This window comes from Nycticebus coucang, chromosome 15 (assembly GCF_027406575.1).
Source record: "Nycticebus coucang isolate mNycCou1 chromosome 15, mNycCou1.pri, whole genome shotgun sequence".
Taxonomy (NCBI): domain Eukaryota; kingdom Metazoa; phylum Chordata; class Mammalia; order Primates; family Lorisidae; genus Nycticebus; species Nycticebus coucang.
Window position 1 is genome coordinate 79,283,811 of NC_069794.1, and position 24,691 is coordinate 79,308,501.

Below are 24,691 nucleotides of genomic sequence, written 5' to 3' on the forward strand. Positions count from 1 at the left end.
CTCTTGTTACTTGAAAACATACTGGGTGTACATATATTAAATATATTCTTACAAATGTCCAGATCATGTTTACCAGGTGAAATTCCTTTACTTAATGTGTGGGTATTTTTTTTTTTTTTTTTTTTGTAGAGACAGAGTTTCACTTTATAGCCCTCGGTAGAGTGCCATGGCCTCACACAGCTCACAGCAACCTCCAGCTCCTGGGCTTAAGCGATTCTCTTGCCTCAGCCTCCCGAGTAGCTGGGTCTACAGGTGCCCACCACAGCACCCGGCTATTTTTTTTTTTTTTGTTGCAGTTTGGCCGGGGCTGGGTTTGAACCCGCCACCCTAGGCATATGGGGCCGGCGCAATGTGTGGGTATTTTGCATTGTGATATTTAATCAAGACATTAACATGAGTAATAGGTTGTTGATTTAAGACAAGTTTGAGATCCACTAAAATTAATTGTTGTATGTTTGTCCTGGTGGCTACGGAAGCTTCATATTTTCTTTGGACATGATTAGATGTCTTAGATCTTGATGTACAACTTTAATGCTATATGAATTTTGCCATTTTGCTAAAACTGGTGTGCTACGTGCATCCACCATCCCACTGGAATTATTTATTCCAATCATATTAATTTTTGTTACAAATCTAACTGATGGAGGAGCTTCTGGGTATTTGGGTCCACATTCTACTTTCAAGCTATATATTCTGTTTTCATAACTTGTCCTTGGTGGCCCAATAATCATGCCTGTCCACCTTGTAAGTGTCATATCTTCATCATCTTCAAGGCCCCAGATAACCATACTATCGCCTACTCCTTTTTGTCCTTCTTCAAGTTCTTCCAACAAGTGAAAATTAAGAGGAACTTTAACTCCTGTGAAGACCGCCATCTTATCCTGCAGGCCGAGGCAGCTGCCCGCATGCACGGGAAGTCGTGCGTCACTTCTGAAGGTGTCTTTTTATGCCACCGATTTTTTCCCTTCACGTGCAGAAGTACTTAAGTTTTATATAGTCCCATTTGTCTACAAATTTTGTTCTTTTTGTATGTTACTATCCAGTTTTCCCAACACCATTTATTGAAGACTATCTTTTCCCCATTGGGTAACTTTAGTGTCCTTGCCAAAGATTATTGGACCATATATGTGAGGGTTTATTTCTGAGCCCTCTGTTCTATTCCTTTGATCTGTATGTTTTTATTTATGCCCAAACCATGCTGTTTTGAGTATTGTAGCTTTATAATATGTTTTGAAAAAAGGCAGTGACAGGCTGTCAGATTTTTCTTTGTCAGGATTGTTTGAGCTATTTAGTGTCTTTTGAGATTCCATATGAATTTTAGGGATTTTTATTTTTAATCTGCAAAAAGGGACATTAGGATTTTGATAGGGACATTGACTCTGGATTACTTACATTGACTCTGGATTACTTTGAGTAGTTGAGCATTTTATTAGCATTAATTTTTCCAGTCCATGAACACAGGATCTTTCCATTTATTTGTGTCCTTAATTTCTTTCAGCAGTGTTCTGTAGTTTTCAGTATATAAACCTTTTTCTCCTTGTTTAAGTTTATTCCTGTTTTTTTCTTTTTGATGCTATAGTAAATGAGATTGTTTTCTTACTCAGTTCATTCACTGTTAGTGTACAGAAACACAGTTGATTTTTATATCCTGCAACTTTGCTGAATTTATTTATTTGTTCTAACAGTATTTTTTGTGTGGCTGTGTGTATGAAATATTTAGGATTTCCTATATATAAGATTAGGCCAACTGCGAACAGAGATAATTTTACTTCCTTCTTTCCCATTTGAATGCCTTTTATTTCTTTTTCTTGTCAAATTGTTCTGGCTAGGATGCCTAGTACTATGTTGAATAGAAATGGAGATAGTGGGCATCCTTGCTTTGCTCACTGTTGATTTTTGAGGGATTTTTTTTTTTTTTCACTATTAAGTATGATGTTAGCTGTGGGCTGTTCATATGTGGCTTTTATTATGTCAAGATAATTTCCTTCTACTCCTAGTTTGTTGAGTTTTTTTTTTTTTTATCGTGAAAGAGTATTGAATTTTGTCAAATGCTTTTTTCCGTATCAGTTGAGATTGTCATGTGGTTTTTGCCCTTCATTCTATTACTATGGTGTATTACATTGATTTTCATGTGTTGAGACATACATACTTCCACTTCAGGAGTAAATCTCACTTGGTCACAGTGTATAATCTTTTTTATATGCTGTTGAATTTGGTTTGCTAATCTTTTGTTAAGGATATTTGTATCAATATTCATCAGGTATATTGGTCTGTAGTTTTCTTATATTATCTTTGTCTGATTTTGTTATTAGTGGTGGCCTCATATGATGAATTTGGAAGGGTTTCATCTTCTTCAATTTTTAGAAAAGTTTAAGAAGGATTGGTGTTAATTCTTTTTTGGACGTTTTGTAGAATTCTCCAGTGAAACCAACTAGTCCTAGGCCAGTGTGATTTTTTTGATATTGTATAATGCAGTGCATCTACATTTAGGAGGCTTCTATACTAGTCATCCAAAATTTTCCAACTGACCAAGGCATGATATAAATCATGCATGGGTAAATGAGCCATTCAAAGTGCAAGATAGACCATGAATTTTACTGTAACAGAGTATGAAAAGTTCATTCATATAATTTTTTTTATATTTATTTTTTAATAGAGATGGGGCCACTTTGGAGACTCTCATCTCCTCTCTGGCTTCCCATCTCCTGACAGTATGGTCAGAGGGAGAGGCGGGGAGGGAGGACAAGGCATCTGTGGGGGTTGACAAGCAAAGACATTGTCTGGGGGTCCCTGAAGCAGGCCGGCAGGAGCTCCAGCTCGGATGCCTAGTTGACTTGGCAGCATGTCATACCTCATCTGGCCTCCTTATTCATCAAATATTATCTTCCTTGCTGGATTATTGCAGGATGCATGAAATGGGGGTGTGAACTTTAAAGTAAAACAAAAATGTAAGATGACCATTGCAATGTCTAAGTCTATAAAATATTCTGTGCTGTTGATAAAAGCAATGATCATCTTTCAAATGCTGTTTCCCCTAAGATTCCAGGCCAGCTATTGCACAAAATAACTCAAACCAACAACAAAGCTTTCAGAAAGAATTTTGGACTCTACCCAAAATTCTGACTAATCCTAAGTCTTGGCATTTGGAGGGAATAGTTTCAGTTTTTCTGGGTGAAAAGTGGAACAAGCCATTACCAGGTGTCAGATGCTGTCCTTAGTCCTATCTGGTGTGGTTCGCTAGAGGGCGCAGGATGCTCTAAAGACATTTGGCATCAGGAACTCCTGCCCATCCTGGGGAACAGTGGCTAACTTCTGGAATGCAGGCACAACAGGGAAGGTGAAAGAGGGATGAGGTGGAGTTGGATGAAATGGTTCATATTAGTGGCTCATGCTGACATCCTTAGCAACCTGGGATGTTTCTTTGAGGATAGTGCGAGGGCTAGGGGCCTCCCAGCACAGCCATGGTGTGAACAAGCTTGCTGTAATGTAACAAGTTTGAGGAGGAGCAGAAAGGGGAGGGCCATGAATGTCCACACCCTTCCGTGGGGTGACATCTTAGGTTCTAGAACCAGGAATGCTATAGCCTTGGGCTCAAAGCTTCTCCTCACAGAGGTGGAGGGCAGATGTGTGTGTGGTTAAGGGCAGCGGTGGACACAGGGGGCCCCGTGCTCCCAGCCAAATGCAGTCCTGTCAAGAGACCAAGTATTGGCTGGGAGGAGCACCAGGGTGGGGCAGCAGGCCTGCCCATTGCAGGCTGGGCAGAGGTTTGCAACAGGCCGCTGACAGCAGCCCAAGAGCCTGGCAGAAAGTTCTGATGGGAAACACAGAGCTGGAGGCAGCTCCAGGGCCATCCCTGAGACCTAGGCCGGGCTGAGAGGGAAGAAAGCCTCTTTCTACTAGAAATCACTGGAATAAATTACATTTGCAAACATTTCATTGCATCATTCAAATTGCACTGTGCCTGACTTCTGAAGGCACTTAGGTAATGTTTTTCACAGGCTAGTCCCCAGATGCAACATCAGAAGCAACTGGATATCCTTGACAAAAATGTCAACTTTTATTCTGTGGGTGTAGGGTGGGGCTCAGCTTTGTGTTTTTTCTTGTTTTTTTCTCCTTTTGCTTTTTCCCCCCTCAGATCTCCCTTTGAGAAAGAGGCATGTGCATTTTAAATAAGGACTCCAGAGCCAGGTGTTGTGGTGGTCACCTGTAGTCCCACCTACTCCTACTTGGAAAGCTGAGGCGAGAGGCTCTCTTGAGCTTGGAAGTTTGAGGTTGTCATTAGCTATGATGACACAGCACCCTACACAGGACAACAGAGTTAGACTCTGCCTCAATAAGTAAATATCCATGTGCTTTTTACTGCATAAAGATTCTCCTTGTAGATGGATAGGTTAGATGTCAAGAAAAGAAGGTGGGCAAGTATTTTATGTTTGAGCTTTTCAATGTTCCTCAAATTATACTATGTTATTAATAGTTGTTTATTCCACCAAACCTTGAGAGAAAAATGTGTTTGGGGATGGTACAGAGTCATAACATTTCTCATTTCCCTTTGTTTTCTCAGTGTAATTGCTGAATTTCCAGGGAGCATTCTTACCCTGGAGTCATGGAGATCACCTACCTCACTTCCCTTTTTCCCCACCAGGAAATTGAAACATCACCATCAGGCACATGTTGTTTTTTTCCCCTGTGTAGCAAATTACAACAAACTTATCGGCTTAAAACACCACCCATTCATTACATCACCATTTCTGTGGTAGAGGAGTTTGGGCGTGGCTTAGGCTGGGTCTGTACCACAAGTCGGTGACCATGGTATCAGCCAGGCTGTGCGCTCATTTGGAGTTTGGAGTTCTCTTCCAAGATTTCATGGTTGTGGGAAGAATTCACTTCTGCATGGTTGTGGAACTGAGAGTCTCAGCTTATGTGCTTTTGTCTGCATGTCCCCTTCAGGTCCTCAGGATGACTCAGTTCCCTCCCATGTGGTCCTCTCCATGTGTGGAGGCAGTCCACAACACCACCCTCTGCAGGTTTGAGACTAGCACAAGGATGACTCTCCCTCTCTGCAGGCAGCTAAGACAGGGTCTTAACATAACATAACCATGGGGGTGACATCCCATCGCCCTGGCCATATTGGCTGTGTATTGGTTTTCTAGGACTGCATAAAAAAATACCACTGACTCAGTGGCTTAAACAACAGACATTTATTTGTTCATACTTGGAGAGGCTGGAGGTCTATGATCAACGTGTTGGCAGGGGTGGTTTCTCCTGAGGCTCCTTTCCTTGGCCTGCAGATAGCACCTCCTCCCTGTGCCTTCACGTGGTCTCCTGCTGCGTGAGCCTGTGTCAGAACCCCCTTTTCTGGATTGGGGCCACCTACATGGCTTCATTTTATCTTGATTACTTCTTTAAAGGCCCTATCTCAAAAATATGGTGACAACCTGAGGTATAGGGAGTTAGGAGTTCAACATTTAAATGTGTACCCAGGACACAATCCAGCCCAGAAGAGCACAGTATAATGTGGGATATATCAAATAAGAAAAAAGTGTGACTATGCTAGGAGAAATACAAGACGCTGTAAAGAAGTTCCTGGGAGGGTGGTGAAAGCCAGCCTTGGCAGGTCAGGGAGGACTCTACAGAGGACAACAGAGTGAGACTCTGCCTCAATAAGTAAATATCCAAGTGCTTTTTACTGCATAAAGATTCTCCCTGTAGAGAATCCTCCTCCTTCCTGGAGGAGCTGAAATCCAAGCTGGATGCCGAGTGTTCAAAGGAGCCAGCAGGATGAAGAGAGAAGGGGCAGGGCCCAGGCAGAAGGAATGACAATGTCATGTCAGTTAGGAGTGATTTTGCCTTCATGTGAGAGCATACTGAATCCATTAGGGATGGCTTGAAGCAGTGGGACTCTATTTTCACCACATCCTAGGGAATTGGAATAGGTAGTTGATGGCCTTGGTTCAGAAAATTGATGTCAGGCCGGCAGCTCTGCCGTTCTCTGGGAGTTTCTCTCACAGTCACAAGATAGCTATCATCACCCTAGAATCATGTCTGTATTCAAGGCACAACAATTGAGAAAATGCTGTTAGCAATGTCTAGTCTTTTTTTTTTTTTTTTTTTTTTATTGTTGTTGCAGTTTTGGCCAGGGCTGGGTTTGAACCCACCACCCTTAGCATATGGGGCTGGCGCCCTACCCACTGAGCCTCAGGCACCTCCCACAATGTCTATTCTTTTAATCTGGAAGCTCCCAGCAGACGTGGGTGAGACAGTGTCACAAAGGCTCCCTTAGCTTCAAAGAAGGCTGGGAATGGAAGTGTATTGCTGGTCAGGCCACCGTAGCAGAAGTGGAAGGGAGATGTAGGCTGAGAGAGATCCACCGGGGTGGCCACAAGCATTGAAAGGACTGGCGGTGGAGGAAAGAGGCTTGTCCAGAGAGCTGGCAGTGGTTTGTAGGGTTGGAGGATCAACTCGAGTGAGGAGGTGGCAGGAACTGGGATGGGGTTTGATGATAGATTGATGCGTTTGGATTTTTCTTTGAAGACATTGGAGGATGTCCCACTTATCTATTGCTGCATGGCAAACCACTCCAAACTTCATAGCATCAAAAATGACCATTTAGTTAAGTGCACGGATTCTGTGAGTTGAGAATTCTGACAGCCACAGCAGGGCAGCTTGTCTCTGCTATGTGGTATGTGAGGCTTTAACTCAAAGGCTGAATGGCGGGAGGTGGAGCTACTGAAGGCTTGTTTACTCATCTGCCTGATGCCTGGGCTGAGATAGCTGGAAGTTCAGGTTCAACTGGGCTGTTGATTGAAGACAACCAGGTGGCCTCTACATGAGGTCCACATTCTAATTCCTCACAGAGGGCTGCTGGTTTCTTAGAGCAAGTGTCTGGAGAGTGGGTGTATCAAGAGACCTGGGCTATTGACCACAAAGAGTATAGAATTAGAAGGAAATGGGGCTAAAATGAATTCTGGGGAGGTCCAGAATTTAAAGTCCAGGCAAAAGAGTCTTAAAAAGAGGCTGGTGAGTGGCAACAAGGTAGAAGAATGTGGCAGGTTGATAGTGGCTACTGAAGATAGGTTCACATTCGAATTCCCAGAACATGGGAATCTTACCTTATTTGAAAAAGGGTATTTGTAGATGTGATTAAGGTAAGTGTTTTCAGGTGAGGCGATTTCCCTGGATTATCTGTATAGGCTCTAAAGGCTGTTATAAGTGTCCTCATAAAAGAGACTAAGAGGGAGATTAGATGTACACACAGGAGAAGGTGATGTGAAGATGGGGACAGAGATTACGATGATGTGGTCACGAGCCAAGGAATGCCTGGAGCCACCAGAAGCTGGAAGAGACAGGGAATGAATTGTGCCCTAGAGCCTTTGTGGGGGAGTGCAGTCCTGCTGACACCTAAGTTTCAAACTTCTGACCTCCAGAATTGTGAGAGAATAAATTTCTGCTGTTTTGGCCACTTAGCTTGTGGCAATCTATTACAGTGGCATTAGGAAACTAATGCAGAAAGAAATCAGGAGAGTCTAATAGCATGGAAATGAAGGAAAGGATGATTTGAAAGGGATGAGAGCTCAACAACTCATTTAATGAATAGTCATTAAATACCTGCTATGTAGTAATACCAGGCCTTGTCCAAGGTGCTGAAGATGCTGTCCTCGTGGAGCTTACATTTTAAAGGAAATAGATGATGAACAAGCAGTATTTAATGCTGCAAAGGCTGAAAAGTTTTTTGTTTTTGCTACCTGATGTTCTTTTACCATTTTTAAAAATTAGAACACCCGTTTTTCCTTCTAATGAGCTTCCTTCATTATGTGCAATCTTGGTGGTCTCCTGGGACTTTTGATCTTAAGCAGAGGTACAAGAAGGGAAATAGAGCTGAAGCTCATTCATCCCAAGAGCAGGGCCCTAACAGGGTTCTTGAGTAGTTGTTGCTACCTAGACCCTGTGGTTTTCCTGATTTCTGCCTTTCTTCTGATCCTATTTCTTTAGGTTTCCTGATTATTCCTGCTCAATTTCTTTCTTATTAATTCCTTTTCTGCTTAAGGCAGTTAGAGTAGGTTTCCATTGTTTGAAAACAGAGATTTGTAACTGATACAGGCATCTGTTGTCTTTTGTCAGATTATGATTAATGGAAGAGAATATAGTGTATATTCTTTCTATACAGACAAGTGACAAGAAGAAAGTTGTCGTAATAGTGGGGGGAAAATGTGGCTTAGTAAGAGTTTTTCTTTCTCTTCTTTCTTTTTAAATATCCAGGAGATGTACGTGTTAGCTGATAGCAGCCAGTAGGGAGTTAGATGCTAAACAGCTAAGAGAGAGGTGGAGCAACTAATGGGGATGTGTCTTCCAGGAAAGAAGAGATGAAATTCACTACACACAGTATCTGAATGTTTGTGTTCTTCTAAATTCCTATGTTGAGACCATAACTCCCAATGTGATGATATTAGGAGGTGGGGACTTTGAATGGGATAAGTGCTCTTGTAAAAGAGGCCTGAGACAGAACCCTCACCCTTTCTAACTTGTGGGGACAAAGCAAGAAGGTACCATTGTATGAACCAGAAAACAAACTCTCAACAGACATCATATAGGTCAGTGCCTTGATCTTGGACTTACCAAGACTCTGGAACTTTGAGAATTTTTATTGTTTGCAAGTCATGTGGTCTATGGCATTTTGTTAGCAGCCCAGGAAGACTAACAAGACCTCAAACACAGATCTCAAAAGAGTTCTCCTGGCTTGGTGCAGTGGCTTACACCTATAATCCTAGCACTCTGGGTGGCTGAGGCAGATAGATCCCTTGAGCTCAGGAGTTCAAGAACAGCCAGATGAAAATATGTCAAATGGTGTATAAAACCAGCGTATGGTGCCCCATGATCACATTAATGTACACAGCTATGATTTAATAAAAAAGAAAGAAAGAAAGAAAGAAAGAACAGCCAGAGCAAGAGCAAGACCCATTTCTACTAAAAATAGAAAAACTGACGAGTGTTGTGATAGGTACCTGTAGCCCTAGCTACTCAGGAGGGTGAGGCAAGAGGATCACTTGAGACCGGGAGTTTGAGGTTGCTGTGAGCTATGACACCATGGCACTCTAGCCTAGGGCAACAGAGTTCTCAGAGAGAGAGAGAGTTTTCCTTTAGCAGTAGGAAGGAGATGGATACAAAATGGAGCTAGGTTTGTAGTGTGGTGGTAAAAATTATCAAGTTCCTTTCTAGTATCTTTAATTTTCTCTGAAAAGTGGAAGGCCAGGTCATTACCTGAGAGTGAGGGGTAGAGTAGTGTAATTAGTGCTTTGAGGAAAGGTGGTTTGAAATTGCCATTTTGGAGAGTGGGAAGGAGATTTGACTACTTGCAACTTGGAAGACTTGACTGGCAAGACTGTGGACCCAATTTGGGTTAGATACCACAAATTTATAGTGACACAATCTGCAATGTGGTGTGGTTTCCTCTGTAGTGCTTAGCAACATGGAGAAGGCCACTAGACAGAATAATCCAGGGCTACCCTTTTGCCAACAAATTTCTAAGTCAGGTTAATATGGGACAAGGGAATGAAATGTTGTTTGGTGCGGGCAGATGGGAAACAGTTTGGAAGAAACAGAAAGAAGAGAATGAGTGGGAAATGAGCAGCAGTCCCTTGGGAGGACTCAGGACATATCTGGGTTCCCATTAAAGCTGGGCAGTTTGAATACTCTTAGCCTCTATCTTGCCCAATGTTTTCCTGAATCACCATCACACCCATAATGTGGCGATCTCTCTCCTTTATCCTATCTTATTCCCCCCTCCAGACTACTATCTCTTGCTAGCCAGCTCATATTTTTCCAGCTGCTTGGTCTTCAGCAAGTTGCTTAACCCCTCGAAGCCTCCCATTCCTCAAATGTAAAACAGGATGATAGGACTACCTGCCCCAGGAAATGCATGCAGATCACTTCGCACAGCCCAGGTCCGGTACACGATAGATTTTCACATCACAGCATCTCTTAATAATGAGCATCTCTGTTGGGGCCTCCAGAATGTAAGAAACAACTAGCACTTTTTCTATAACGGGACTTTTATCAATATACTCTCTACTTTTTTTTTTTTTTTTAGGCCTCCGTAGCATAAGTCATTAAAATTTTGTTTATCTCATCGCTTGGGGCAAGGAGGGGGAGTCCGTGAGCATCTTCTCATTGTTCTTCTGTTTCTGTATTCATCCAATTACCTTTGTCAGCAAACACTCGCACAATTATCCTATTAGTACAACTCTTCCCTTTTTTACCATTTCTCTGCATTCCTCTTAACTGAGTCAAGTTTTAATCTGCACCGAATCCATCACGGATTAGAAAGCAAGTACAGAAGGGCAGTCGTGTCTAAGTGGATCATTTCCACTCAGCCAATTGGCCATCTGGCTTGTTGGGCTGGGGTGGGTGGTGAGGAGGTCTGACAGCTGCAGCCCTTCCTGGGGGCTCACTTGCTCTGAGGCAGAAGGAATTGAACCACTCACTCTGTCACAAAGCCCTCTCCTCTCTATCCCAGCTGTTCAATTTCTAGGCTAATTTGGCAGAAAACAGGACTTGTTTTTAGTTAGTGAGGATCGTACTTTAAATATCCTCTTACAAATATTTTCCTTTTTCTGGTAAATTCATGTTTTTAAAGGAATACACAGACTAAAAATACCCATTTCTTCAATTTATCATCCCAGGGTACTTGGATTTGACAATTAGATTATTTAGGCAACTGTGTATCATTCATCCAATATAAACATGCCTTTCTGTGGTTTTTCCCTTCCCTTTCTTTTTTTGAGACATGTTCTCTCTCTCACTCAGGCTTCGTGCAATGGCATTTTCATAGCTCACTGCAGCCTTGATCTGAAAACAAAATAAGTTTGTTTTCTGGTTCATACAATGGTACCTTCAAGGGAAGTCGTCCTCCCACCTCAGGCTCCTGAGTAGAGGACTGTAGATGTGTGCCTCCATGCCCAGCTATTTTTTTAAGTTATGTATATATATATATTTTTTGTGTGTGTGGTTTTTGGCCGGGGCTGGGTTTGAACCCGCCACCTCCGGCATATGGGACCGGTGCCCTACTCCTTGAGCCACAGGCGCTGCCCGAAGTTATGTGTTTTTTATTTCTTATAGAGATGGGGTCTCACTATGTTGTCCAGGCCAGTCAACATACATCTGTTGAGAGCCACTCATGTTATGGAAAATTCTTAGTTCTAGAGATTCATAAGCAACCAGAGCAGACAAGGTCCTTCTCCTGATAGAAGTGGGTGAGGGAGGGGCAGAAAACAGACAAGTAACTAAACCAGAAAATGCCAGGATGAAGGTCTGATGTGCCGGATAGAGATTTTGCTTAATAGCAATAGAAATGGACTTTTTAAAAAAAAAAAAAGGCAAAAGAAAGATTTCACGGAATCTAAGGAAAAGCTGAAGAACCAAGATTTGGAAGCTCCATAACCAGAATAACTTTGAAGACCTAGAAAATTGGACGTAACCAACGATATCTTTTCAGCACCCCTGGTGGAATCAACAAGCTCCTCCGAGTACTTCTGGCTCAAGATGCCGCAGGCACTGAGAGTAAGAGACCTTCAGTCCGGCTCCTGGCCAGGGAGGGCATAGACTGCTCACGTTTATAGTTCCTCCAAGATGTTCTCCAAGGGCTAGAGGGGTAACTCCCCCAAACAAAATTGTGGCTCCGTTGCAGAAGAGGGAGAAATGGACATTGAGCAGACAAAAAGGACAGACATTTCTGATTTTAAAGCAGTTTACATGGAAGAGGTGTAGGTTTTAGCTTTGGAGGTGTTCCAAAAGTGGATGTGATTTTGGTTCATATTAACTAAATCCACTTGAGTTTCAAGGCAGTAACACTATAAAGAACCGTGGGTTCTTTATAGTGGTGAGAACAGGATTGAGAATTTAAGTTTAATTATTTCAAGAAGGAGGTTAATAATTTAAAATACGTCACGTGTAACCAGGATAATGAAGGATCTGGAAAGCTTGATGTATGGATCTATGAACCTAAAGGAACTGCTTTACATAGGCTTGAGTCCCCTAAAGAGATTTCAGTTGTCTCACTATTGTGATGTATTCTAGATGAGTTAAATAGTAAGTTTCATTTTCTCTTTACATATGATTTATTGTGGAATCTTATTCTATCAAAGACTTTATTATAGAAATAGCCTTAAAATAGGTATTTTAATAAAACTTGCTCCTTCTGGGGGCGGTGCCTGTGGCTCAGTGAGTAGGGTGCCGGCCCCATATACCGAGGGTGGTGGGTTCAAACCCAGCCCTGGCCAAACTGCAACAAAAAAATAGCCGGGCGTTGTGGCGGGCGCCTGTAGTCCCAGCTGCTCAGGAGGCTGAGTCAAGAGAATCATGTAAGCCCAAGAGCTGGAGGTTGCTGTGAGCTGTGTGAGGCCACGACACTCTACCGAGGGCGGTAAAATGAGACTCTGTCTCTACAAAAAAAAAAAAAAAAAAAACTTGCTCCTTCTGTATTTTGGTTAATTCCTCTATAAAATGAATTTGAACCAGGTCATCTTTGGGGTCTCCTCCAGTTTTAAAATTTGGTGTTTTAAAAATCTTTATCAATCTTATAAGATAACGTTCTTGTAAATATTGTTATTATTTTTGTTTGTTTGTTTTGAGAGAGTCTCACTCTGTCTTCCTTGGTAGAGTGCTGTGGTGTCATAGCTCACAGCAACCTCAAACTCTTGGGCTCAAGCAATCCTCGTGCCTCAGGCGCCCAAGTAGCTGGAACTACAGGTGCCTGCCACAACATCTGGTTAATTTTACAGATGGGGTCTTACACTTGCTCAGGCTGGTCTTGAATTCTTGAGCTCAAGCAATCCACCTGTCTTAGCCTTCCAGAGTGCTAGGATTATAGGCATGAGCCACAATGCCTGGCTATTATTTTTATTTTTTGAGACAGAGTCTCACTCTGTTCCCCAGGCTGGAGTGCTGTGGCATCAGCCTAGCTAACAGCAACCTCAAACTCCTGGGTTCAAGCCATTCTCCTGCCTCAGCATCCCAAGTAGCTGGTGCCTACCACTACGCCCAGCTGATTTTTCTATTTTTAGTAGAGGCAGGGTCTTTCTCTTGCTCAGGATGGTATGGAACTCCTGAGATCAAGGGGTCCTCCCTCCTCAGCCTCCCAGAGTGCTAGGATTATAGGCATGAACCACCAGGCCAGCACAAATAATATTATTAAAGTGGTACCTTTGCTTGCCAAATTTATTCTACATTTTTATTTTTCTAAGAATGTTAAATTAATCTTCATTATCTTCCTTTAGGTAGATAAAAGTCAGAAAGAATTTCTTCTATTTTAGAGATTAGGGAATGAGGAACATGGTGGCTCATGAGAACATGACAAGGAGAGAAAACATTTCACTGTGTCTGGTGACATGCGTGTGTATCATTCTCATGCCTTTAGTAATAATTATACGTCAGACACTATTAGATAATCATTTCGTGAGGGTTATTGTCAAATAGGAAATTAGATATTTATCCAAAGTTATCTATGGTGTACAGTCTACTTGGTTACTTACTTGTGTCAAGGTTTAAAAATAGTTAAGATAAAATGTGAGCATAAGAACTCGAAGATGAAATCTAAGATCTTCATTTCAAGTGGAAGAAACAATTACAATTTGCAATTTAATTAGGGAAACAAAATTAAAGGAATGCAGTGTCTATTCTCCTGCTGAATATTAAACTTCGCCACAAAGGAAAACCTTATGTGAAATGTAGTTGTGGCTAATTAGCTACGTTATATGGGCTGGAACAAATGCCTTGCTCAGGGCTAGACAATGAACTCCTCAGGGTCCAGATTATCAATGATCATTTAAGAAGCAAGCACTTAGAATCCCAGAGCTTAGAATATGCCTGTCTATTGCAGTGTTTCACAATACATAGTGTTCGCCTTGTGTTTTCTCTTTACATTCAATACCCAGTTGCTTAGAGACATCATATACTTGGGCTTATTAATAAAGAGTTATTGATATTCTGACCCTGAAATGAAACCAAGGCAAAGCTGACTGATCTCTGCAAGCAAGCTGAGTAAATTCCCAAGGTGCTGGGCCACTAGGTAGAGTTGTGAGGGGCGGTGGTCTCAGCTTCTGCCTCCTCAGCCTGGAATAAACCATCACACAAGTTCAGCTGCAGATCATATATTCAGAACAGAATGATCTCTGAAAAAAGCACAAGGATAAAACCTGAGAGTCTTGGGGGCCTGGTCTGTTAATTTTGATTCTGCCACTATACTACGGTAGATATGTGATTTTAGATTCTTTACTTCTCTGGGCTTTATTTATTTTACCTGTAAAAGGCATGATTCAGTCACTCTCCTGCTTTCTGAACAAGGGACACACATTTTTATTTTCCATTGCTTCCCAACCCCATGCTCTTCTTGGTCAAGAATCTTCCCCTCCCCTTAGTCAAGAAGAGAGTGCCACCCCCTAACCCTGACCAAGGCCACAGCTTCCTGGGGACCCTCCTGTGAAGCCTTTTGAAGGACTTTCCCGTGGGTCTTGTCGCCCTCTGCTGGGCAGACTAGGCGTTAGCTCTGCCTCAAAATCTGTGAAGAAAATGCTCCCACATGAAGAATTTCAAGACACGATTTGAGACAATGGTGTTCTCATGGGTTTTCTCCCTCTGGGCTTTTGAAGCTGCTGCAGATTTGAATAACCAATTCCAAAGTGAATTGGCTTGTAGATAGGTGATTTGTTTTAGACTAAGCAATCTAAAACTTTAGTGTGCAGGATCTACTGTGGAATGGATAGCAAAAACACACTGTTTTGAACAGTTATACTGTTTTATTGTGCCACCATGTAACTAATCTTGCTTACTGTGTATGAAGTGTTTTTTGTTGTTGTCTTTTTTTTTTTTTTGAGGCAGAGTCTCACTTTGTCGCCCTCAGTAGAGTGCCGTGGTGTCACAACTCACAGCACCCTCCAACACTTGGGGCTCAAGTGATTCTCTGGCCTCAACCTCCCCAGTAGCTGGGACTACAGGTGCATACCACAATGCCCAGCTATTTTTAGAGGCCGGGTCTCACTCTGGCTCAGGCTGGTCTGGAACCTGTGAGCTCAGGCCATCCACCCGCCTCAGCCTCCCAGAGTTCTAGGATTACAGGCATGAACCACTGCACTCAGCCTTGAAGTATTTTTTTCATAATCCTTAAAAAATTATTGGGATGGTCCTACACAATAATGGTATCCTTTTATGGGCTATGTTTAAAGAACTTATTCACTCCCATTTCTGAATATTAAGCTATCTGGTGACTTTTTGTTTTACCAGACATAGACAAAATTACCTAGGAAATACTTTAATGATTTTAAGGCAAAAATAGTTTAATATTTAAATACATGGTATTAATTCACTCCCTCTATGATGGCCTCTCTTTTTGGCAATGATGGTACCAAATCCATAGGAAAATACTCTGTTAAAAATGTGGACTTCTCCAAAGCTGCAAATGCTGGTGTTGTTGAGGAGACCCTCCTGTGAATACTTACACACTGTTGGTGGGATTGCAAACTAATACAGCCCTTTTGGAAAGAAGTATGAAGAATCCTCATTCTAAAAGTACGCCTTACATTCAATCCCACAATCCCATTACTAGATATCTACCCAGAAGAAGAAAAATCATTTAATCATAAGGACATTTGCACTTGAATGTTTATAGTAGCTCAATTTACAGTCACAAAGATGTGGAAACAACCCAAGTGCCCATCAACACATGAATGGATTAATAAATTGTGGTATAGGAACACCATGGAACACCATTCATCCATAAAAAAGATGAAGACTTTGCATCCTTTGTATTTACCCATAGAAGACTGAGCACCAGGTTATAGGAGTGGTCACTTGAGGGAGACGCTGGAAGCAGGACAATCTCCTAGCCGGCTTGGAGATGTTTTGCAGCTGGAAACAAGCCTCAAACAACTGCATGCTTTAATGAGGTAAGATCGATCACTGTTAGCAAGCAGGTGTGGGACTTTGAACATTTGTGGCGCAACAGGGTGGGAGTTGTGCCTGTGGGGAAAGAGCACATAGTGGTCATTAAGCATGTGGTCCTGGTACGTGGGCCCCCATGCCTGCTGTTTCAATAAAAGGCCACGGTGGAGGTTACTTGGGCTTCCCTGCGCCTATGGGAAGTCTACCTCTTGCAAGCATTGTACTTTTAATCCGGCTCCTGGCTGTTTCTTGTGTGCTGTTGTCGGCGTGGCGTAGCGGCACCAACATTTACCTGGATGGATTTGGATAACATTCTCCTAAGTAAAGGAGAATGGAAAAGCAAGCCTTCCACGTACTCAATATTAAGTTGAAATTCATAGATTAACAACTACAGGTCCACAGGAGAGAAAAACACAATTAAATTCAAGAAGCAGGAGCAAGAGGGTTGGTAAGCTCCCACCTAATGGGTACGGTGTAAGGGTAATCAGCGCACTTCCTGGGTGAAGGACTCAACTGCAGCTCAGACTTTATCTTACAAGTGCAAACAATGTAACCTAATTGTATGTACCCTCATATTAATCTGAAGTTAAAAATGATTTTTTTAAATGGTAGATGCTGTCTTGAGAGAGAGAGGGAGAGAGAGATTCATAAAGAATAAGTGAAAAGTGGAGGATGTGCCTCCTCATGTATATCACAGGGGGTGATGGACATAACTGAAGCTCCTCTCTGGACTCTATTGTGTGCTAAGCAGAGTGGCATGTGCTTCTTTTACCCTATGTCATGTAAATTTCAAGGAGGTGTTATACTTTTCCTATAGAAAATGGAGGATCAATGAAGTTAAATAATGCACCCAAGATTAAGCTAGGAACTGACAGTTTAGGCTCAACTCTAGATACACCTGACAACCCAAATCCCTATCTTTCCACTGTACAATGTGGCTGCTGAATTTTTCCCAGGCTACGATTTGTTTTGTATTTTTTTTTTTTTTCTGTGTGGGCAACATCAGCTTTTATTTCCACGCCAGTGAGGGTGAGCTGAGTTTGAGAAAGAAATTAGCACATGGCTAATGGTGGATGGGGATTTTAAAGGTCGGAAGGGTGAGGGGTTGGCACATTCCCTTTCCTAGGTGGGACATCCGTTGGAAGGGCAGGGATTGATTTGGGCAGGTCCCTACATTTGACTCTATCATCTTGGGAGGTTTGACAGGAAGTTTGATAAAATGATGTCCAGTGTTAGCCAGATGCCTGGCAACGACTGAGGTCCTGGTTGAGGTCAATGGGCAAATCATTGAAGTTGTAACAAGTTAGCTTCATAAGGGACAGGGACAATCTGGGATTCATTTCCAGCACTCCTTGGAGTTTGAAGTCCTTAAACATCTTCAGGGAGTTTTGGTTTTTTGTCTTCTACTTCTACAAAGGCTCTGCTCCACTTCTGTTTTTACCCCTTCCTCTCTCCTCTACCGCTTGCAATTTGCTCAACCACAGAAGCCCTTTGCTTCTGAAAAGTGGTCAGGTTTCTGCCCTAAACATAAAGAGGACAATCAGCACGAGTTTTCACTTTTCTTTGCTAATGAAAATAGTGAAAACACTAACCACAAAAGGAGGACTCTTGATAATTGGGTCCTAAATGGAGACTTACCTAGCCTGTGACTGTCTTTTCAAGGGAGACAATTCTCTATGTTCTTCCTAAAATGTCGGGACACCATTTTGGGGTTTGGGGACCTTTGCCTGGGTCTCAGTTTCCCTGCCTATAAAATGATAAACTCAAATAGTATTTGCCATATTAAGAAAAATAATAGGTGCAGCCCCTGTGGCTCAAGAAGTAAGGGTGCCGGCCTCATATACCGGAGGTGGTGGGTTCCAACCCTGCCCCAGCCAAAAACTGCAAAAAAAAAAAAAAAAAGACTGAATCATTGGGTGGCGCCTGTGGCTCAAAGGAGTAGGGCGCCAGCCCCATATGCCAGAAAAAAAAGAAAAATAATAATATTTGTTATATCCAAGTTTTCTAAGCCAATGTTTCTTTTTTTTTTTTTTTTAAGAGACAGGGTCTTGGTTTGTTGCCTACGCTGAAATGCAGCAGCATCATTATAGTTCACTGTAGCCTTGAACTCCTAGGCTCAAACAATTCCCTCACCACAGCCTTTGGAGTAGCTGAGACTGTAGGCATGTGCCACCACAACTGGCTAACTTTTCTTATTGTTTGTAGGGATGGGTCTCACTATATTTTCTAGGCTGATCTTGAACTTCTGGCCTTGAGTGATCCTCTGGCTTTGGCCTTTCAAAGTGCTGGAATTACAGGCATGAGCCACCACACTTGGCCCCACCTATATTTTTTAATTACTTTTTCACTTGTTTATATTTGTTTACTTTTTAAAACTGTATCATTACTTTAATGGAAAATCAATATCACCCATCAAATGGAAGGTAAGAAACCACAGAAAGAAATACAAATAAAAACAAAACATTGATCAATTCTAGTGGGCATGGCCTTGAACTGAGGTTTGATTTCTTCTCATTAAAAAGGGACAATGTTGAGGGTGGCGCCTGTGGCTCAGTGAGTAGGGCACCGGCCCCATATACCGAGGTGGCAGGTTCAAACCAGGCCCTGGCCAAACTGCAACCAAAAAAAATAGCTGGGTGTTGTGGTGGGCGCCTGTAGTCCCAGCTACTGCGACAAAGTGAGACTCTGTCTCTAAAAAAAGAAAAGAGAATGTTGAGTTTTAGTGAGGTGCTGAATAGCACTAAACTGAAAGTTTCTCCTACAGGTAATCAGAACTGAAAAAGGAAGAACTTCCACACACTGAGATTCTGAGTTGTTTAATGCTCTACCTAGTAGTACCTAAAGTCCCACACTTGGAGAAACGGTGGCCATGGTCATCATTGGAGTCTCCAGCGCTCATGTGGGCTATGCAACATTTGTTTTGATTCTCTTAGGGTCTGTGGGGTATGTAGGGAGCAGGTGATAGCCCTTAGTGGCTCTGTCTCAAGCCTCTCACCTTGTCCCCTGTGTCCCTCTTTCCCTGTGTTAGAACTATCTCAGGCACAGGGGACACAGCTGTTCAACTGCTGCTGCATTATTTTCTCAGGACCCAAGGAAGCAAGTGAGAGCAACTGTTCTTACCTTACTTTCTGCAGCAGGGGAGGCTTAACTCATAGAGTCAAGCAGCCCCATTCTGGATCAGAATGTGCAGCCCCACTCTGCACTCACAAAGGATGTCTGAGTAGGAAGGGAACCTTGGGAAAGGGTTCTATGTGGAATAAAATGTAGATAAAATGACACCATCAACACAAGGAAGCGCTAGGAGATCCAGATTCTGCCCCAGAAGGAACCTCATCCAACGCATGATGGTTGAAGTTGCTGGCTGCCACCTCCCACCAGCTGACTTTCTCTCTCTGCCAGCTGAGGACCTGCACCCTTTCAGGATGGAGGTAGCAGGGAGTCAGTAGAGGTGACAGGCAGCCCCACTCTTCCTGTAGCTGTTCTCTGCACAAAAATCTGGGCTTCTAGGGCCCTACCCCCAGCCCAACCCTCAGGGGTACCAGAATGGAGCCTCTTGGCTTTATTAGGATCATCTGGTCCTTATGCCTTAGGCGTTACCACAGTGACAGCAGAATGTAGCTTTTACTATGAAGTAGCACAGATTCCACTATGTAGAAACTGCTTAGGCAGAAACAAGGAGGCCAAGCAGTGACCAGGGAGGACCCATGGCCTCTGCCTGTGGTCTGTGGGGCATGTTCCTAAGGGTTGGGAATTGGTTTAAGGGAGAGAAGAAAGGGAACTGCTGATGTCTCTGCTAATCTCTACTAATCCTGGCTGTCTATCCTACTAAGGCTCAGCTTTGAATATTTAGAAAGCCAGAGGTGAGGGAAATATGAAGAGAGGCATAAATAAAGAGGAAAATAAGAGGTCTGCCTGCCTCAAAGGAAGTTCATTCAAACTTCTAGCAGGAAAAAAGAAGGGCAAGAGTACAAATGGAGGCCCACATAGTGTGTGTCTCAATATGTAAGTTATAAATCACGTAGTAGACTTAAAATATATTCGTTCTTTTTTCTATGTTGACACATACACCTTTGTAACAAAGGTCAGGTTTGAATTTAGAATACTCTGACTTCTCCAAGTTCTGTTCAGTTGCACAATTAGAGAGGTCTATGCTCAAATGTGGATATCAAGCCACGTTTCTCAACCCTGCACCACTTGCAAACAACCATCTTTTTTTTTTATTGTTTAATCATAGCTGTGTACATTAGAGCAATCAAGGGGTACAATGTGCTGGTTTCATATACAATCTGAAATATTCTCATCAAACCGTTCAACGTAGCCTTCATGGCATTTTCTTAGTTATTGTATGTAGACATTTGTATTCTGCATTTAGTAAGTTTCGCCTGTACCCATTCTAAGATGCACCGTAGGTGTGGCCCCACCCATTACCCTCCCTCCACCCTAACCTCCCCCTTCCCTTCCCCTTCCTTGGGCCTTTCTCCATATTCTTGTGCTATAGTTGGGTTATAGCCTTCATGTGAAAGCTATAAATTAGCTTCATAGTAGTGCTGAGTACATTGCATACTTTTTCTTCCATTCCTGAGATACTTTGCCAAGAAGAATATGTTCCAGCTCCATCCATGTAAACATGAAAGAGGTAAAGTCTCCATCTTTCTTTAAGGCTGCATAGTATTCCATGGTATACATGTACCACAATTTGTTAGTTCATTCGTGGGTCGGGCATTTGGACTTCTTCCATGACTTAGCAATTATGAATTGGGCTGCAATAAACATTCTGGTACAGATGTCTTTGTTACATTGTGATTTTTGGTCTTCTGGGTATAAACCTAGTAAAGGAATTCTAGGATCGAATGGCAGTTCTATTTTTAGGTCTCTAAGTATTCTCCAAACATCCTTCCAGAAGGAATGTATTAGTGGGCATTCCCACCAGCAGTGTAGAAGTGTGCCCTTTTCTCCACATCCACGCTAACATCTCTAGTTTTGGGATTTTGTTATGTGGGCTACTCTTACTGGGGTTAGGTGATATCTCAAAGTAGTTTTGATTTGCATTTCTCTGATGATTAAGGTTGATGAGCTTTTTTTGATGTGTTTGTAGATCTTGCGTCTGTCTTCTTTAGAGAAGTTTCTCTTCAAGTCCCTTGCCCACATTGAGATGGGATCACATGTTCTTTTCTTGCTAATGCATTTGAGTTCTCTATGGATTCTAGTTATTAAACTTTTATCAGAGGTATAACCTGCAAATATTTTCTCCCATTCTGAGGGCTGTCTGCTTGCTTTACTTACTATGTACTTGGCTGTGCAGAAGCTTTTTAGTTTGATCAGGTCCAGTAGTGTATTTCTGATACTGCTTCAATTGCCTGGGGAGTCCTCCTCATAAAATATTTACCCAGGCCGATTCCTTCAAGAGTTTTCCCTGCACTTTCTTCAAGTATTTTTATAGTTTCATGTCTTAAGTTTAAATCTTTTATCCAGTGAGAGTCTATCTTAGTTAATGGTGAAAGGTGTGGGTCCAGTTTCAGTCTTTTACAGATCACCAGCCAGTTCACCCAGCACCATTTGTTAAATAGGGAATCTTTTCCCCACTGAATGTTTTTAATTGGCTTGTCAAAGATCAAATAACGGTAAGTAGCTGGATCCATCTCTTGGTTCTCTATTCTGTTCCAGACATCTACTTCTCTGCTTTTGTGCCAGTACCATGCTGTTTTGATCACTATCACTGTACTATAGTACAGTCTGAGGTCTGGTAGCGTGATTCCTCCTGCATTGTTTTCATTGCTGAGTAATGTTTTGGCTATTCGAGGTATTTTCTAGTTCCATATAAAACAAAGTATTATTTTTTCAAGATCTTTAAAATACGACAATGGAGCTTTAATAGGAATTGCATTAAAATTATATATTGCTTTGGGTAGTATAGACATTTCAACAATATTGATTCTTCCCAGCCATGAGCATGATATGTTTTTCCATTTGTTAACATCTTCAGCTATTTCTTTTCTTAAAGTTTCATAGTTCTCTTTGTAGAGATCTTTCACGTCCTTTGTTAGGTATACTCCCAAATATTTCATCTTCTTTGGCAGTACTGTGAAAGGAATAGGGTCCTTGACTCTTTTTTTGACTGGTTATTGTTGGTATATATAAAGCCTACAGATTTATGGGTGTTGATTTTGTAGCCTGAGACATTGCTATATTCCTTGATCACTTCTAAAAGTTTTGTAGTAGAATCCCTAGTGTTTTCTAGATATACGATCATATCATGTGCGAAGAGTGAAAGTTTGATCTTTTCTGACCCTATGTGGATACCCTTGATCGCCTTTTCTTCCCTAATTGCAATGGCTAAAACTTCCATTACAATGTTAAAGAGCAATGGCGACAATGGGCAACCTTGCCTGGTTCCTGATCTAAGTGGAAGGGATTTCAATTTAACTCCGTTCAATACGATATTGGCTATGGGTTTGCTGTAGATGGCCTCTATTAGTTTAAGAAATGTCCCTTCTATACCAATTTACTTAAGTGTTGCTGAAGGGATGCTGGATATTATCAAAAACTTTTTCTGCATCAATTGAGAGGATCATATGGTCCTTATTTTTTAGTTTGTTTATGTGCTGAATTATATTTATACATTTACATATATTGAACCAGCCTTGAGACCCTGGAATAAATCCCACTTGGTCATGGTGTATAATTTTTTTGATGTGTTGTTGGATTCTGTTTGTTAGGATCTTATTGAGTATTTTTGCATAAATATTCATTAGTGATATTGGTCTATAATTTTCTTTTCTTGTTGGGTCTTTCCCTGGTTTGGGGATCAAGGTGATGTTTGTTTCGTAGAATGTGTTGGGTAATATTCCGTCTTTTTCTATATTTTGGAAGAGGTTTAGTAATATAGGTACTAGTTCTTCTTTAAATGTTTGGTAGAATTCTGACGTAAAGCCATCTGGTCCTGGGCTTTTCTTTTTAGGGAGATTTTGTATAGTTGATGCTATTTCAGAACTTGATATAGGCCTGTTCAACATTTCCACTTCATCTTGGTAGGTGGCATACTTCCAGTTATTGGTTGATTTCTTTCAGATTTTCATATTTCTGAGAGTAGAGTTTCTTGTAGTATTTCTTAAGGATTTTTTTGAATTTCTGAGGGGTCTTTTGTTATTTCATCATTACCATTTCTGATTGATGAAATTAGAGATTTTACTCTTTTTTTCCTGGTTAGGTTGGCCAAAGGTTTATCTACTTTATTGATCTTTTCAAAAAACCAACTTTTGGATTTATTGATCTGTTGTATAATTCTTTTGTTTTCAATTTTATTTAATTCTGCTCTGATTTTGGTTATTTCTTTTCTTCTGCTGGGTTTGGGGTTGGAATGTTCTTCCTTCTCCAGTTGCTTGAGATGTCCTATTAAGTTATTAACTTCCTCTCTTTCCGTTTTCTTGAGGAAGGCTTGCAGTGCTATAAATTTCCCTCTTAGGAATGCCTTTGCAGTATCACAGAGGTTCTGATAATTTGTGTCTTCATTGTTGTTTTGTTCCAAAAATTTGGTGATTTCCTTCTTTTTTTTTTTATTGTTAAATCATAGCTGTGTACATTAGTGCAATCGCCTGTACCCATTCTAAGATGCACCATAGATGTGGCCCACCCATTACCCTTCCTCCACCAAAACCTCCCCCTCCCTTCCCCTTCCTTGGCCCTTTCCCATAGTCTTGTGCTATAGTTGGGTTATATATAGTCTTCATGTGAAAGCTATAATTTAGCTTCATAGTAGGGCTGAGTACATTGGATACTTTTTCTTCCATTCCTGAGATACTTTGCTAAGAAGAATATGTTCCGGCTCCATCCATGTAAACATGAAAGAGGTAAAGTCTCCATCTTTCTTTAAGGCTGCATAGAATTCCATGGTATACATGTACCACAATTTGCTAGTCCATTCGTGGGTCGATGGGCACTTGGGCTTCTTCCATGACTTAGCAATTATGAATTGGGCTGCAATAAACATTCTGGTACAGATGTCTTTGTAATATTGTGACTTTTGGTCTTCTGGGTATAAACCTAGTAAAGGAATTCTAGGATCGAATGGCAGGTCTATTTTTAGGTCTCTAAGTATTCTCCAAACATCCTTCCAGAAGGAACGTATTAGTGGGCATTCCCACCAGTAGTGTAGAAGTGTGCCCTTTCCTCCACATCCACGCCAACATTTCTGGTTTTGGGATTTAGTTATGTGGGCTACTCTTACTGGGGTTAGGTGATATCTCAGAGTAGTTTTAATTTGCATTTCTCTGATGATTAAGGATGATGAACTTTTTTTCATGTGTTTGTAGATCTTGCGTAGGTCTTCTTTAGAGAAGTTTCTCTTCAAGTCCCTTGCCCACCCTGAGATGGGGTCATGTGTTCTTTTGTTGTTAATACGTTTGAGTTCTCTGTTGGTTCTGGTTATTAGACCTTTATCGGAGGTATAATTGGCAAATATTTTCTCCCATTCTGAGGGCTGTCTGCTTGCTTTACTCACTAGGTTCTTGGCTGTGCAGAAGCTTTTTAGTTTGATCAGGGCACAGTAGTGTATTTTTGATACTGCTTCAGTTGCCTGGGGAGTCCTCCTCATAAAATATTCACCCAGGCTGATTCCTTCAAGAGTTTTCCCTGCACTTTCTTCAAGTATTTTTATAGTTTCATGTCTTAAGTTTAAATCTTTTATCCAGTGAGAGTCTATCTTAGTTAATGGTGAAAGGTGTGGGTCCAGTTTCAATCTTCTACAGGTTGCCAGCCAGTTTACCCA

The 24,691-nt window shown here is 41.6% G+C and overlaps 1 protein-coding gene across 1 annotated transcript; it reads right to left on the reverse strand.

The window, feature by feature from the left end:
* Nucleotides 1–354: 354 nt before the first annotated feature.
* Nucleotides 355–896, reverse strand: LOC128566650 (ubiquitin-conjugating enzyme E2 variant 2-like). Its single transcript, XM_053563591.1, has one exon. It carries the CDS (start codon nucleotides 873–875, stop codon nucleotides 468–470), a length of 408 nt encoding a protein of 135 aa, XP_053419566.1. The 5' UTR covers nucleotides 876–896; the 3' UTR covers nucleotides 355–467.
* Nucleotides 897–24,691: the final 23,795 nt, after the last annotated feature.